The following is a 14,692-nucleotide window of genomic DNA, read 5'->3' on the forward strand; positions in this document are numbered from 1 at the left end:
CCAGTGAATCATGGCACTTCTTGGCAAACTTATCGAGCTTACACCACAAGAAAGCCATTGCATAGCTGCCCACTTTAGACTGAAGTAACTGCAGCAAGCACTGTAGCAACTTTTGAACCCAATCAAACTAAAGACAAGAAATAAAAACAATAGCCAATTTTGAATTAACAGAGGTTGACATTGAACACAATAATGTCATAAACGTAATGTCAATAATGTCATGTAAACGTAAATAACTATTTTAAACAATTTTGGTCAGTGTCCAGACCTCTTCCTTTTAAGTATACAATAAGGTCCAACACATTAAGATGTTTCTATAAGCATTCTGCATAAAACATTGCTAATTAGTACCTAGACCAGATATAATGCAACCCATGTTACAATGATAATGCTTTTAGTATACTTATAACTTAATTGAGCAGAAGAAGCTAGAGATCTCCTTGCACATATGTAAGTGTATGTAATGTTTTATTTTTCAGATATATTTATTGCACAGAAGGAATAATCAAAGAATGCATTAATGAAGTAATTTTCGTAATAGCTATCAAAGTTATTTTTGTAAACAGTGCAGAAAATTAGAGAAGGCAAAATTATATTTTGCTCCACATAAACACTTAGCTTACATGGGATATGCATGAAGGTGCACGTTAGTGCAGCTTGTGTAAAGAAATTCAATTTTCTTGTTCTTTCCGCATTTCACATGCCTGCAGTTTAAGAAGGACTTTCAGAATGATGTTAGCTTTGAAGATATAAAATTCCATAGTGTCCATAGAAATGTGTGTTCCACTTATCAGCAATAACATGGCCAGAATAAGAATTTCACTACAGAGTTACAATGATTGAATTACAAGTAATCTTGCAAAAGTGTCCTTACAAATGTATGAGTACAATATTTAAAAAGTTTAGTTTTGTGCCTTATCTAGCAGATATTAGAATATCCTGCTGCAAGAGAGGGACACAACCAACTCTTTCTGAGTATACACAAGCATTTATTTATCATAAAACAAGCATATTTATTACTTTACAGCCAAAGTATAAATGATTGCAGCACGACACACAGGTAAAAAGCTTTCTTTATTGTTATTAAAAACAATATGGCTGAACACTAGAGCTCTACCGAACTTTTTCCATCTATGCGTCATTTAAAAATGCCAAGTTATCCTACAACACCAGTAATTAAGCAATGCTTTCATAATTTGCCTACACTGATGTCAATCTCTGCCTGCCATAATTGTGTAATTTACATCACATAATTAAGCAACTTGCACGTGAATAGATGCACACAACCAAACTACACAGAAACAAGTAAACTCAGTCAGTATGACACTTATGTGGCCAAGAAGGTGAGCTTGAGATTATGTGCAATAAGTGGCTCAGACATGTCAGAAAAAAATGAAGTATCTCTTTATAATTGCACCCACATTGTCACTCACATATACTACAGTATGTTTGCTACCAAGTAAAAGCATTATGACAAGTATTGGAACCTACTTTTGTTATTTTCGTGCAGCACAAACACACTAAACAAAATTAACACAATCAATGAACATGAAGCAACCCTGACTGTATATGACTGTATGCACCTGAATGCCCCAAATAGCAGTACTACCATCAAACAGTTTCAGCGGTAAAGTAAGCTGTTCCTTTCAGGCTTGTTGCTCAAGGCAGCATGCCTGGAGCTGTGAGTGCATCATGGAAAAAGTATACGTGTAGTTACTTGCTGCGCCGCAGTATAGTGGAGATGTGCAAGATGGACAGCTTGCTTTCCCAATAGGACTCTTTGATGGCAGTGCTATCCTATGTGTAGGGGCACATAGTCGCATGGTGTTTTTCACATTTCATGGGCTTTCTCTCATCACCGGAAAACATAAACAAGTGATGTGTACATTGCTGGAAAAAATTTGATTTTAACGCCTCTTACAATTCCCCACAACTCCCTAATTGACAACTTGACAATCAGACTTACAATTAGAAAGTTATCTGATCAATTTTGATTAACTAATTAGATGGCCAGTAATAAAATATTACTGGTGACTTCTCAACTGTACTCCGAATAACATGCACTCAATTGGTCTTATTCGCATAGAATGATCTGTGTTCTTGCAAAGCTTCATGTGTGATTGCTGGGACACTCTGTACGTAAGCATAAAGCATACAATGTGAACCAACTTATGCAGTTAAAATATCATTTTGTACCACTACATCCAGTCTCATGTTACTAATTGCTACCAGCACATTACAAAACCGTTGGTAACTAATGAAGCATGTTCATGCACGTCAGTGATATTGCTGTTGAAACATTCAGCAGCATGCTCCCCAGATATCACACATAGCTATTGCTAGTTCTGGAGGCATTTTTCATGTGCAAACAGGTCATAAGACTAATATTTTCTTATGTGTAAATTGTGCAATAATTTAAGGTCAGCTCAAATCACAAGTTTTTAGCTTTCTCTGATACCACATATATAGATGTGGTATCACAGAAAATGTTGACTGAAGCTATTTGTCTAATGAGACAGGGTTTCCCCTTTTTTGCCTGACTGACAGTACACAAAACAAAACAACATGACACTCTCTGAGATCAGCAGAGCAGACATTCTGGTAAACGAATGGCAGACAGAGCTTTTGTGCAGTTGATGGTAACAATAAAACTATAATACTGGCAAAAGGTATCAACAATATAAAGATATCAAATTAAATAAGGTAAGAAAATGAAGCCATTTAGTGGTGATGAAAAGTGCATGACGCCACACAATAAAATAAAAGTTGTCAGCCCTCACAGCTCTGTTTCGATAAAAACCATACTAGTGTCAAAAAAAGAAAGAAAAAGGAAAGTTTCAAATAATATACATTATTGCATCACATTTGAAGACGTCAGCATTTATGAGTTTCCAACCAGTCATGTCAGTGTTTTGTGCATGAAAATACAGAAACAGAACATGACTGAGGAAGTTGATATAGTAAAGTGCAAACTGTGCATACATATTTGCCATGCATAAAGCCAATAACATTCATTGATGTTTGTGGCTAATAACAGTGTGGCAAAGACGAAGACATGTATTCACCATTTGACTTTTCACGCTATCTAGCATGCAGTGTCTAGCACTATCTAACAGAGGCAACAATTTTTCTTGGAGTCAGACTACTCACGGTGTTATTGCATTGCATCATTATTGCATCAGAGGAAATACTGGTCTTACAAATTGTTCATGGGACCAAATTTTTGGTAACTGTAGGTGGGCAGTGAAAAGCACGAAAATTAAACTGTGTACAATGCTTGCTACAACCTAAAATTAAGCTGGTAGTATAGTACCAGTCACCTCAAGATCTTGACCTAAACAAACTGCATTTCTTTCCACTTCGAACAATGACGTGCACATATTTATTTATTCATTCATACTGCAATCCTGTTATACGTCCATACTGGAATGAATAAACAAAAATGGCTGTGGCTTAGCTAAGGTTAAGCCCAGGATGCGAAGCACACTAGCCTTTATTTTAGTTGTAGAACCACTGTTTAGCCTGGTGAACTGCTGTTGCTTGGCTATATTTGGTTCGGCTAGTAGAAGACACAACTCATGCGTTACTCTGCTTCGCCTTCAAGAGTGGAACGCGACAGTGTTCCCGTCGACCCGCCAAGGGGTGTAATACAATGGGCTACGGCGCAGCGACTACGCGCCCCGCATTGGACGCGGTGAGTGTCGAGCAACGCAGCATTCGGCGCGGCAACGAAATGTGCGCCTGAGCAAGCGACGCACGCCTGAGCCTTAGAAACAGCTCGTTTCTAAGGCAACACCGCATTCACTAGAGGCGCTTTTGTACCGCTTCGAAGCATCGTACTCGTGGCTCAGTGGTAGCGTCTCCGTCTCACACTCCGGAGACCCTGGTTCGATTCCCACCCAGCCCATCTTGCAAGAGTTGAGCCAAAGCCACCTAGAAAAAGCGCAGCTGCTTATATACCGCCGCGACGCCGCGAGCAACGGCGCGAGTTGGAGCCCCGTTTCTCCTCTGTCGTGACGTCACGGTGTCACGTGGTATTGAAGGCGACACCGCCGCGCCTGAGGAGCTGGGTTGAGCTCTAGTAATATGCTTCGCATAAAACATGTTTTCCAGCAAAGAGCAAGTCTGTGTATGGCAAACATGCACCGCAGAAAGAAAAATACTAAAGGGAACAAAAGAGCACATACTCACTACAGTTAATGCAATAACACATACAGCATACTGTATCACTGGCCCTGAGGCAAATAGACACATCTTTCAGCACATATGTTTCAGTATATTGCTAATATGCTCGTGCACGTTGCTAAAATGTAAGCATATGATGGCATTGCCACATAGACTGCCAAGCATCCGCCACCAAAACTACATTACTTATGTTCAGCTTTGCTTTACCTTTTCTCATTGGTATTTTCAAAGGCTGGACACTGAACTCAGAATGTTAGAGCCGGTCAACAATAAATGACCCTGTTGTTGAAGGACCACGTCGTGCATACCTGTCTGCAGCGAACTGCTTAGCCTAACAGGGATAAGATGAGTGTCCAGTACCCTAATGTGCTCAATTGCATCCGCAATTAACTGCAGAGAACTGGTAGAACAACCACAGGTTTACAGTGTCATCTTTCCTTAGGACACAAAGCTCAGCTTTAGCAGCGCTGTGCGGCCTTGACAAAATCACAAGGAAGGCATCTGCAACAATGGTGTTCAATGGATTCCACAGTTTTGGTAAGCAGAGATACATCATAAGGTACAGATTCATCTCTTAATAAAGTAGGGCTCAAGAAGAAATGGTTGATGCAAAAGTGAGCATCACGACCTGAGACAAAACATAATTCCTGCAATTTGTTGCACATACAGCATGCAATGTATATATATATATACACTACAGCAGCCATCAAAAACTGCAGAGAAGTTCTTAAAGAGAACTGCTCAAGGTTGACCTAGCTTTTATCCAGCAGCACATTAGACACAGCGATCATTCCGTTGCATCAGGGAACATAATTTTTAAATCAGAGCATACAAAACACAACATGCATCACCATTTTGTCATACACTTTTTTACAACCTTAAGTAAGAGCCACACAGACAGATGCAACAGATCTGTCAGACACAAGTCATTTTCCATGTAGTAAACTTAAACAGTTTCTTTGTTTTTCTCCTGACTTTGCAGCTGCAGCTGATTGTACAACTTGGGCCACTGGGTAGTGCACAAATATACAAGCAGAAAATGAGGCAGAACAGAAGCAGCCAAGTGTGGAGAAAGAACCCAGTGAGAACCTTTCATCCATAGGACATCTGAATAACGTCCCAATGTCCATGCGCCGTTTTGGCTCAATATAACAAAGTGACGACCATACTTGAATTGATAAATTGGGAAGTTCGTAAAATCGAGAAAGGGATTGTTCAGTCCTTCGAAATCTAAAATTGTAACATAGCGACGCCCAAAGGCTATTGCGGCATTGTATTTGCCGCTTAACCAGGCCTGTGTGTGTGAAAAGTCCGCAAGGCCGGCTCGAATTGTTAGTGCATAAAACAGAAGGGAAAAAAAAACGCACCTCGGTGTTCTGGAGAGAACTGCGAATTTAGTACGTTGTAGTGAAAGAATTCATCATCTTCACCGGCGTGCGCTTCACCAACAGTGGATGCACACACTTCTCATAGCCCACAAGTGCTTGTAATGCATCCTCGGTTACCTTGTGGGCCCCAGCAAACCACCTCAAGAGATCAACGACTGCTAAGTCCGTTGTTCCATACATGGGTGCAGCATGCAGCCTCGTCAAAATAAAGCTAGGGCCATGACTAGGGTGACCAGATGTTTTAACATGATTGCGTTAGAGCGCAGGCTAGGAGAAAAACGCATCTGTGTCAAAATTAGAAAGAAGTCACCACTTTTTCGCACATTTATTTCAGTAAAAGCTTCGTTAAATCAAGTTTGGTAGCCAAGTTAGTTTCAGTAATTTGGGTTTATGACAACATTGAACCCTGTGGGTACCTACCGGGAAGCGGAAATTTCTTTGTTAGATTGGGAACTTTGTAAAATCAGGTTTCATTAGATCGAGTTTTAACTGTATCAAGGTTATCCCACATGTGCATATACATGTGCATATTTGTCCTCCTATTGAGGCTTTGTCTGAGTTTGCTGGTAAGAGAATCACGTTTTCTCGCATATTCGAATTACAATCCAGAGCTACTATCATGTATGCAGCTCATGTGTACGTCGTATTTTAGAATGTCCTCAAGCAATTTACTTTTAAAAACTTCAATTAAATCAATAAGCCGCTTGCACTTAGTGGAAGGCCTAGAAGAATAAGAACGATGCCGCACTTCCACACACGTAGGTGCATGTGTAATTTGTGCACACAATCTATCAGTTCTTTATGCATGGGTGCTCTGCCCATTGCATCTGTCATGCAGCATGTGCTGTGACCATAACTAACATTATGGCAAGCTCTGCGCAAGAGGACCTGGCATACATTCATAAAATGTATGCAGCATGTCCCCATAATGTCCCTTCAGTATATGCAAGGGATGTCCACAGGGCACGGAAAGTGCAGCCAAACTGTAACATGAGGGACGTCCACAGGACGTATTCGACACATCCCTAGGATACTCATGCCATGGCCGTGGATGTCCATAGATACCCATAGGACGTCATTGTTGTCACTGAGAGGTGAAGTGAGCAAAATGGGACAAGAGTGTTTGTTGAGCAAGGAGCATTGAGATACATGGAAGTGAAGTATCGGGAGAAGTGAAGTGAAGACATTTCAGTAAACATCAAATAAAGCTTCACTTATCGTCAATTCACACATATGTGTTGGATCCACCAATCTTTTTTACAGCGAAGCTGTTATCCTCTAGTGGTTGGGATTTTTCATGGGGTGCTCGACCAAAAAACAGTACCACCACCTAGCAGCTGCAGCCACTCAAACAGACCTGGAAAGGCAGCTGGAAAAGGACTCTGTGTTTGACATGCTATCATGTCTGCAGGTTGTGTGTAAGTCGTACTTTAAGAATTTTCTGACGCATTGAACTTTGAGACATTCAATTAATTAGACAACGCACTTGTGCTAGGTGGAGGGCCTACAAGAATTAGGATGTATGCTGCACTTCTGCACACGTGCATGCGCATGTGACGAACGTGTGCACATAGTGTATCTGTGCTTGGCGTGCGGGTACTCTGCCCGTTGCATCTGTCACACAACATGTGCTGCAACCGTAATCAACATTATGGCAAACACTGTCCAAAAACAGTACCGCCACCTAGCAGCTATGGCCACTCAGACAGACCTCAAGCAGCAGCTGAAAAAGGGCTTTGTCTGCAGCTTGTGCGTAAGTTGTACTTAACACATTTTCTGATGCAATTTACTTTTAAACATTCATTTAGTTCAACAAGGCACTTGTGCTTGACAGAGGGCATAGAAAAATGAAGGTGCATGCTGCACTTTCGTACACGTGTGTGTACGTGACACAAGTCGCTCATGGTGGTGGTGCTTGTGCAACCTCGTCTAACGTCAGTTTCAGTTGTGCTACTCGTTAAACGCCCACAACAGCTTTGTTGTAAATCCACTTTCACAGGGTGGAATGGAGGCAGACTCTTTCCTTTCTTTCTCATTCTGCACACGGCCAGTATCAGCGAAAAAGATATACTTCAAATCACTTTATTCATTACTCCCAAAGAATTTCCCGCTGTTTTATCAGCTCCCTCACAGAGTTGTGATGCTATGTTTCCCCTTTCAGTGCTGAACATAACCTACACAGCGGGTATAATCAGCACCTTGAGTACTATACACACCGAATGAAATGCCACATCAGCTGGTGTTTCTGTTCTACCTCATGCTGTCTTCCTTAGCACTCAGTGCTGCTCAGTCTACCTTAATCAGTCGTAACACACATGTTAGTCATTCGTCAGAGATTGAGAAAGGTCCCAATTTTATTTTTACATGATAAGTGGCAGTGGTGTTAACAGACAAGCTTAAAGCTAGCTGTGAATGATTCTGTAATGTCACAGATGACACTGCACACAGACCAGTTATGTAGTCTCTGCAGTCTTCGAGACAGAGTCGCTGTCTCCTGCTGCCTCATCAGCAGGGACCAGAAGTGAGCATGAGTCATTGATGGAGCCACATGGCTGCCGTGCCCAAGGCTCCACCTCGGCCTTGCCAAAAAGGAGGAATGCCACTGCCCCAAAGGTGACCACACCGGCAGATGTGAAGAACACCTTGTTCCACTGTTCAGTGGTTTCCTGCACACAGTGTTCATATGACATTTAGTTTTCAATCAGGTAGTAATGTAAATATACGTACGCAGAGAATTAAAATTGATGTGAAGCTAAGAAAATTTCAGTATGCTACCTTATGTCATATGAAATTAAAGGTGCACAAATATAAACTCTGTGAATAAGCTCATCCATAATAAGCCTGATTTAATTAACACTGCCAGTGCTGAGTACAAATTACCTTACAGTGCTTTGAAATATATTTCCAGCAATGGCAACTTAATTTCACAGGTCATTTCGGAGAAGCTACCTGAATGCCTGAACAAGTGGTCTGCTAATGCTCAGGTTTTAATAATTTAGAGCCGCCAGATAAATGCAGCATTCTATGCAGGATCGCAGTGGAAGGTGTCATCCACAGCCAATGCAAGTGAAATGATACGCTTTATAACTTCCAGTCAAATCCGTACATTGGCGGCATAAAAACACAAAGCAACGTGCAACAGTATAAGCTGATTCAAAATGACCAGATGAAAATGCGAGCCTACTCTTAATCAAGCAGCGAAAAAGAAATCTTGTGCTGTAAAAAAAAAGAAAACTGATCCAAATCAACCAGTTTAATTCATATTAGGCTAAGGTGGCATTTTCGATGTAGTGCCTCTCGGTATTGTTCACAAAGAAAGCAAGAGCACAGTTTAGGTGGTTGCTAGCCACAACAGGAAGCAAGCTTAAAGACAAATTGCACAATGATTAGTCACTGGCGATATCATACAGTATGGCAATTATACAGTACAGATGGTTGCTTCTCACTTATGATAAGCACTGAAAATAAATATCCACATACACTGCTTTCTGTAAGGTAGCCAACAACAAGAGGTGTAAATATGCCAGCACTGTTGGAGACACAGTTGACCAGGCCCATGACAGCCCCTAAATAATGACAACAGAAAAGCATCATTACACTTTTACACATCGCATGAGACACCGCGCAATAATCTTTAAAAGAAACACACTTAGTTTTCCTATGTGAATACTCACATGTAATAGCTTATTTGAGGCTATACTACACTTTAATTTTACTTCATTAAATGCCTAAACAAGAAACTCGCTCCTGCTTTCATCCTATCAGATGATAAATCCTATTTGTCAACAAAAGTGCCTTCCAACACATGTCAGAAAATGCACTGCAGTGAGATGAGGGTCAGTGTGAAATTCCACATACTAGCTGCCACTTAGGTAAACCCCAGAGTGCATACCAGATTTTAAAGCTTAAAGGTTATAAATTCACATTCTTTCCACTCGCTGAGTACGCATTCATACTACACGCTAGTCATGGAAAAAAATTAGACAAAGAAACAAAACGGGAAACAAACAACTCACCAGCAAATTCTGCAGCAACATCTATAGGTAGCACACTTTCACTTCCGCACAGTGCACCACCAGATGTGGAGGCAACTAACAGCATCGCAAAAGCAAGCTTCCAGTCGCAGCCCGCAAATGCGACACCAACCAAGCCAATGGCCTGTCCAAGCAAACCTGAACAAAAGAGAAGAATGCAGACAAAACTATCATGGGCATGCAAAAAACCCAAAATACCAACACAGAACTTGCCCTGTCAGTACCTTAAGTGCTGCCACATGCTCCCATCTTTGTGTATAGCTGTATTCAGGAATTTTACAGTCTGAGATACTTAAGCTAAGCTATAGCCAGTGACAAGTCTACAGAATGCCAGAAAGGCTTTGCCTCCCCAAGGTGTTAAACCCCTGCCATTTATCTATTTGCACCTAAAGAAACGTTGTCGTTGTTGTTGTTTAATGTCACTGGCACAGACAGGAGGAGCGCTAGCTATTCAGCAACAATAAGAACACCAGGTCACACACTGCTGCACACTTGACCAGCCAGGATCCCCAAGTATAAGGACGAAGGAGACAGCTCACAGTACCGAAGGGAATTATTTGACAAGAGAATAAGGGGAATGATTTCACTGACCTCATGCACATAGCACTTCATTGCCAACATTGACAACTTCATTGCCTTTTATGCATGGGTGCATGCCACTGTCGTAATGTACTGGGAATGACTGAATATGAACCAAATGATCCTTTCAATGACATCACTCGCAGATACCCAAAAGTCTACCCCAGCAGGGCAAGAGGCATTGTGGCAAGGAAGCAAATGGGATATGTACAGACTAATTGGTTTACAACCAAACCGCGTTATATAATGGAAGAGGTTATAACAAACTAATGAATATACCAAACAAATGATAATTCCCCTTGAAATTTCCATAGGCATCCACACATTTAAAATCTCATTATAACAAAGCAGGAAGTTTCTATTTATGGACAGAATGAACATCTTTTTTATTTTACGAGGAAGATAAAATTTATGATCACTTTGTGGCAATTAGGCTTAAATCTGCTGACAAAAGCAGCAATGCTTTAACTTCGGCTTGCCCAATGGTAATTCACCGCAACACACCTCCCCCTCTCGGTATACAATGCTGGGCATGAATATAGACAACGGTCGAGCAATAAATATATTGAAGTAATTTTGGCTCCCCCTTAGCTATTTTACAGCAAGGTTTCGCTACATCAGAAGTTCATTGACACACAGAAAGCACAGGGAAGTCACCAGCCTATGCTCACTTTCTGTAACGCTGTTAATGAAGTGAGCAAGAATGCTTAGTTTTGAAGAGAAATACAGTCAAACCTTGATAAAACTAACTTCAATATAACGAAATTCTCGATATAACGAAGTATTCAGCTTTTCTTAACCTGCTGTTCATAGAATACCATCTATTTAGAACCTCAATATAATGAAATGTGTTTGTATGAGATTTCAATATAACGAAATTATACTGCCGCTGCAAACTAATACCGAGACAACGAATGGAAACTTCCGCAGACGCATATGGTGAAAGGATTGAATTACAAGCGGCTGTATGTAAACGCACCTCTGAAATTGCACACCGCGCAACTAGAGCAACCTCTGAAGTGGAGCAGCATCATGTTCCGTATAAAGTCCAGCTGCGATAAGATCAGACAAGGCATTTGATTCAGTAGATATATCAGCAGTCGTAGAGGCATTACATAATCAAGGAGTACAGACGGCTTACGAAAATGCCTTGGAAAATATGTACAGAGATTTTACAGTTACCTTAACTGTGCACGAGAAAAGTAGGAAGATACCTATAAAGAAAGCGGTCAGACAAGGAGACACATTCTCTCCAATGCTATTCACTGCATACTTGGAAGTAACGCTCTTAAACTGGGAAGGCTTAAGAGTAAGGATCGACGGCGAATATCTCAGCAACCTTCAATTTGCAGATGACATTGTCCTGTTCAGCAACATGGGGGACAAGTTACAACAACTGATTGAGGAACTTAACAGGGAGAATATAACAGTGGGGTTGAAGATATGCAAAAGACAAGACAAAGATAATGGTCAATAGTCGGGCAAGGTAATAAGAGTTCAGGATCACCAGTCAGCCTCTAGAATATGTGAAAGAGTATGTTTACCTAGGTCAACTAATCACAGGGAACCCTGATCATGAGAAGGAAATTCACAGAAGAATAAAAATGGATTGGAGTGCATATGGCAGACATTGTCAACACCTGACTGGAAGCTTACTATTATCATTGAAAAGGAAGGTGTACAATCAGTGCGTTTTACCGGTGCTGACATATGGGGCAGAGACTTGGAGACTGACAAAGAAGCTTGAGAACAAGTTAAGGACTGCGCAAAGAGCAAAGGAATGAAGAATGCTAGGCATAATGTTAAGAGACAGAAAAAGAGCGGTTTTGATAAGAGATCAAATGGGTATAGCCGATATTGTAATTGACATTAAGAGAAAAATATTGAGCTGGGCAGGTCATGTAATGCGCAGGTTAGATAATCATTGAACCATTAGGGTTACAGAATGAGTACCAAGAGAAGGGAAGCACAGTCGAGGACGGCAGAAGACTAGGTAGGGTGATGAAATGAGGAAATTCGTGGGCATTAGTTGGAATCAGCTGGGGCAGGACAGGGGTAATTGGAGATCGCAGGGAGAGGCCTTCGTCCTGCAGTGGACATAAAATGGGATGGTAGTGATGATGATGATGCTGATGATGATGATTGTGATGATGATGATCTTATCGCGCCCCGCATGTTGTGTGCTTTAGATGCGAGTGAAAGCATGCGAGGATGAGACGAGAAAGATGGTAGCTTCACGGGTGACGCTTTCTTGTGTTAGCAAAGGGAAAGAGGGGAGGAAAAAAAATTAAATTATGGGGTTTTACGTGCCATAACCACTTTCTGATTATAAGGCACGCCGTAGTGGAGGACTCCGGAAATTTCGACCACCTGGGGTTCTTTAATGTGACCCTAAATCTAAGTACACAGGTGTTTTCGCATTTCGCCTCTATCGAAATGCGGCCGCCGCGAAGAGGGGGGGGGGGAGCACACAGGAGCGGCGAGTGGAGTGGGGGAACAAGTTGGCGCATGTCTCGGTTTCTGAGCGCATACGCAGCCACGCACCCTGCTTTAGAGGTAACCTACGCGTTTGAGGCTTTTTGTCCACTGTCCACAGCATCACTGTCTGTAGATATTGATGTTGAAATAAACAGAACTTGAACCTGCTGCGTGTGCAAAGAGTGGGTGTGCCGAAACAGCGTGGCATTATGTAAGCTATATTGTTGCACGTTTTAATATTGGAGGTTGTGTAATCTCGAGTTTCGGTGACTCATTGCAGTGAGAGGCAGACGAAGTATTCGCTTTCCACTGCTGGCACATTTCAAGATGGCGTCGTTCCAGTGCAGGCGACACAAGCATATATCAGCCAAGTTTTGGCGGATTGTGGATGAAAGTGTGGCTGGCTTTGTTTAATTCGTACTGCCGATGTGAAGATATTGTCGACATAGCATGAAACCATATCATTCATTGCCGACTCCCAAACTCATCAAAAGGAATAGTTTCTCATTCAAATTTACCTTTTTTGGTTGTCCAATAATTCAGAAAATTCTGTGGCCCCTTTCCGTGTAAGATAAATCGATCGGTGACTGTACTTATTTGCATAAAAGGTCGAATTTCAATACAACGAAGTTTCTATATAACGAAGAAAATTGCCTATATTACCGACTTCGTTATGTCGAGGTTTAACTGTACAAAATATGCATTAGAATGTGCAAGAACTATACAAAAGCATGCCAGAAATTGCAGCTGAGAGAATGGCCCAACAGCACATGCTCCTCATTAAAGGGGCGGGGCCCTGAATCACCCCTCGGGCTTGCTGAAATAACATAGTCCGCGGGTAGGATACACTGCTGTGAACATCTCAGCCAAGTTCTGCTGTCATACGCAGTCCGTGGAGCTCGCAAGCGGAGCGCGAAGTCACCTTTTTTTCAAACGCTCTCGTTTCAAAAACCCCGTGATCCTCGCTCTTTTCTGTGTGCTCTATTTCATCATAAAGCACACTATAAAGCACCTGCTATTGGTCGCTGTGCTCGGCTACACAGCGGCCGCGGCGAGGTGCCGCCACGAGTCCAGTGGCTAAGCGCACTGCAGCTCTCTGAGGACAGCTGCGTTTGGCTTATGTTTAGCACGGCATAGGCGCAAAATCAGAAATTTGAACTGCGCGCCACGGTGACGTCTCCGCTGTAGCCTTCGCAGTGCAAGGCATTGGAGGAGGAAGGGGAGCACAGCTGAGGCCACGTTTGATTGCCGATAACTCCGCTTCTGCTGAACGCATTGAAGTACTTTTTGCGGCAAAGTGGTTCTGAAATAGCCTATCTTCACTTCAAATGTCTTTCTCCACTTCGATAAAAAAGTGGTTCAGGGCCCCTTTAAGTAAATACATGGCCCTTGTATATATTGAGTTAATATATTTGTGACAAATGTGCACTAGTCAGAGGTCTCGTTACAATTATGTATATTATGGGGCTTTATTCCCACAGTAACAATCTGCGTATGAAGAAAGCTATGGCGAGGGGCTCCAGATAATTTTTACTACATAGAGTTCTGATCCATATGTCATGCTAACACATGCACAGATGCATCTTTTTTTTTTTTCATCCCCACTCATTCATGTTTATGTGTTTGCACACTGCCCTTTTCAGTGGATGAAATAAAAAAAAATTTAACTATCTTGCAACACTGGCTAACACTTCTCCCACATATGTTACAAGAATTAAGACAATGCTATTAGTATTATGAAAATGCAGACAACTTACCAATACTTTCAAAAACTTTTCTCACATTTGTCACACCAAGAATTTCCTTTTTTCGCAAATGATCAGCTAAGTAGCTGCTTCCAAGGCCCACGAGCACCTGACTTAAGTAGACACTAGCATTCAGAGATCCGTCCTGAAAATGAGGTAACAGACCGAAAAAGGCCCCACATATTCATCTTACTTATTTCAAGACACACAGCATAATGACAGTGCAGAATCTATGAATTGGCAGTTGCAGAGCAGAATAGATGTTCCTTAATGTTGGCACAAA

General features: G+C 41.6%; 1 protein-coding gene across 2 annotated transcripts in view; it reads right to left on the reverse strand.

Annotated features, from left to right (window-relative positions):
• Positions 1–1,055: 1,055 nt before the first annotated feature.
• Positions 1,056–14,692, reverse strand: part of LOC126537478 (sialin-like) — a 37,152-nt gene continuing 23,515 nt past the window's right edge. For both annotated transcript variants that reach the window (XM_050184496.3, XM_055074289.2), the window contains 4 exons: positions 14,422–14,554; positions 9,590–9,745; positions 9,054–9,139; positions 1,056–8,239 (listed from right to left, as the gene is read on the reverse strand). In XM_050184496.3, coding sequence (XP_050040453.1) covers positions 8,027–8,239; positions 9,054–9,139; positions 9,590–9,745; positions 14,422–14,554 — 588 coding nt within the window. In that variant the 3' untranslated portion in view covers positions 1,056–8,026. The remainder of the gene's footprint in view (positions 8,240–9,053; positions 9,140–9,589; positions 9,746–14,421; positions 14,555–14,692) is intronic.

Source organism: Dermacentor andersoni, chromosome 4 (assembly GCF_023375885.2).
Source record: "Dermacentor andersoni chromosome 4, qqDerAnde1_hic_scaffold, whole genome shotgun sequence".
Lineage (NCBI taxonomy): Eukaryota > Metazoa > Arthropoda > Arachnida > Ixodida > Ixodidae > Dermacentor > Dermacentor andersoni.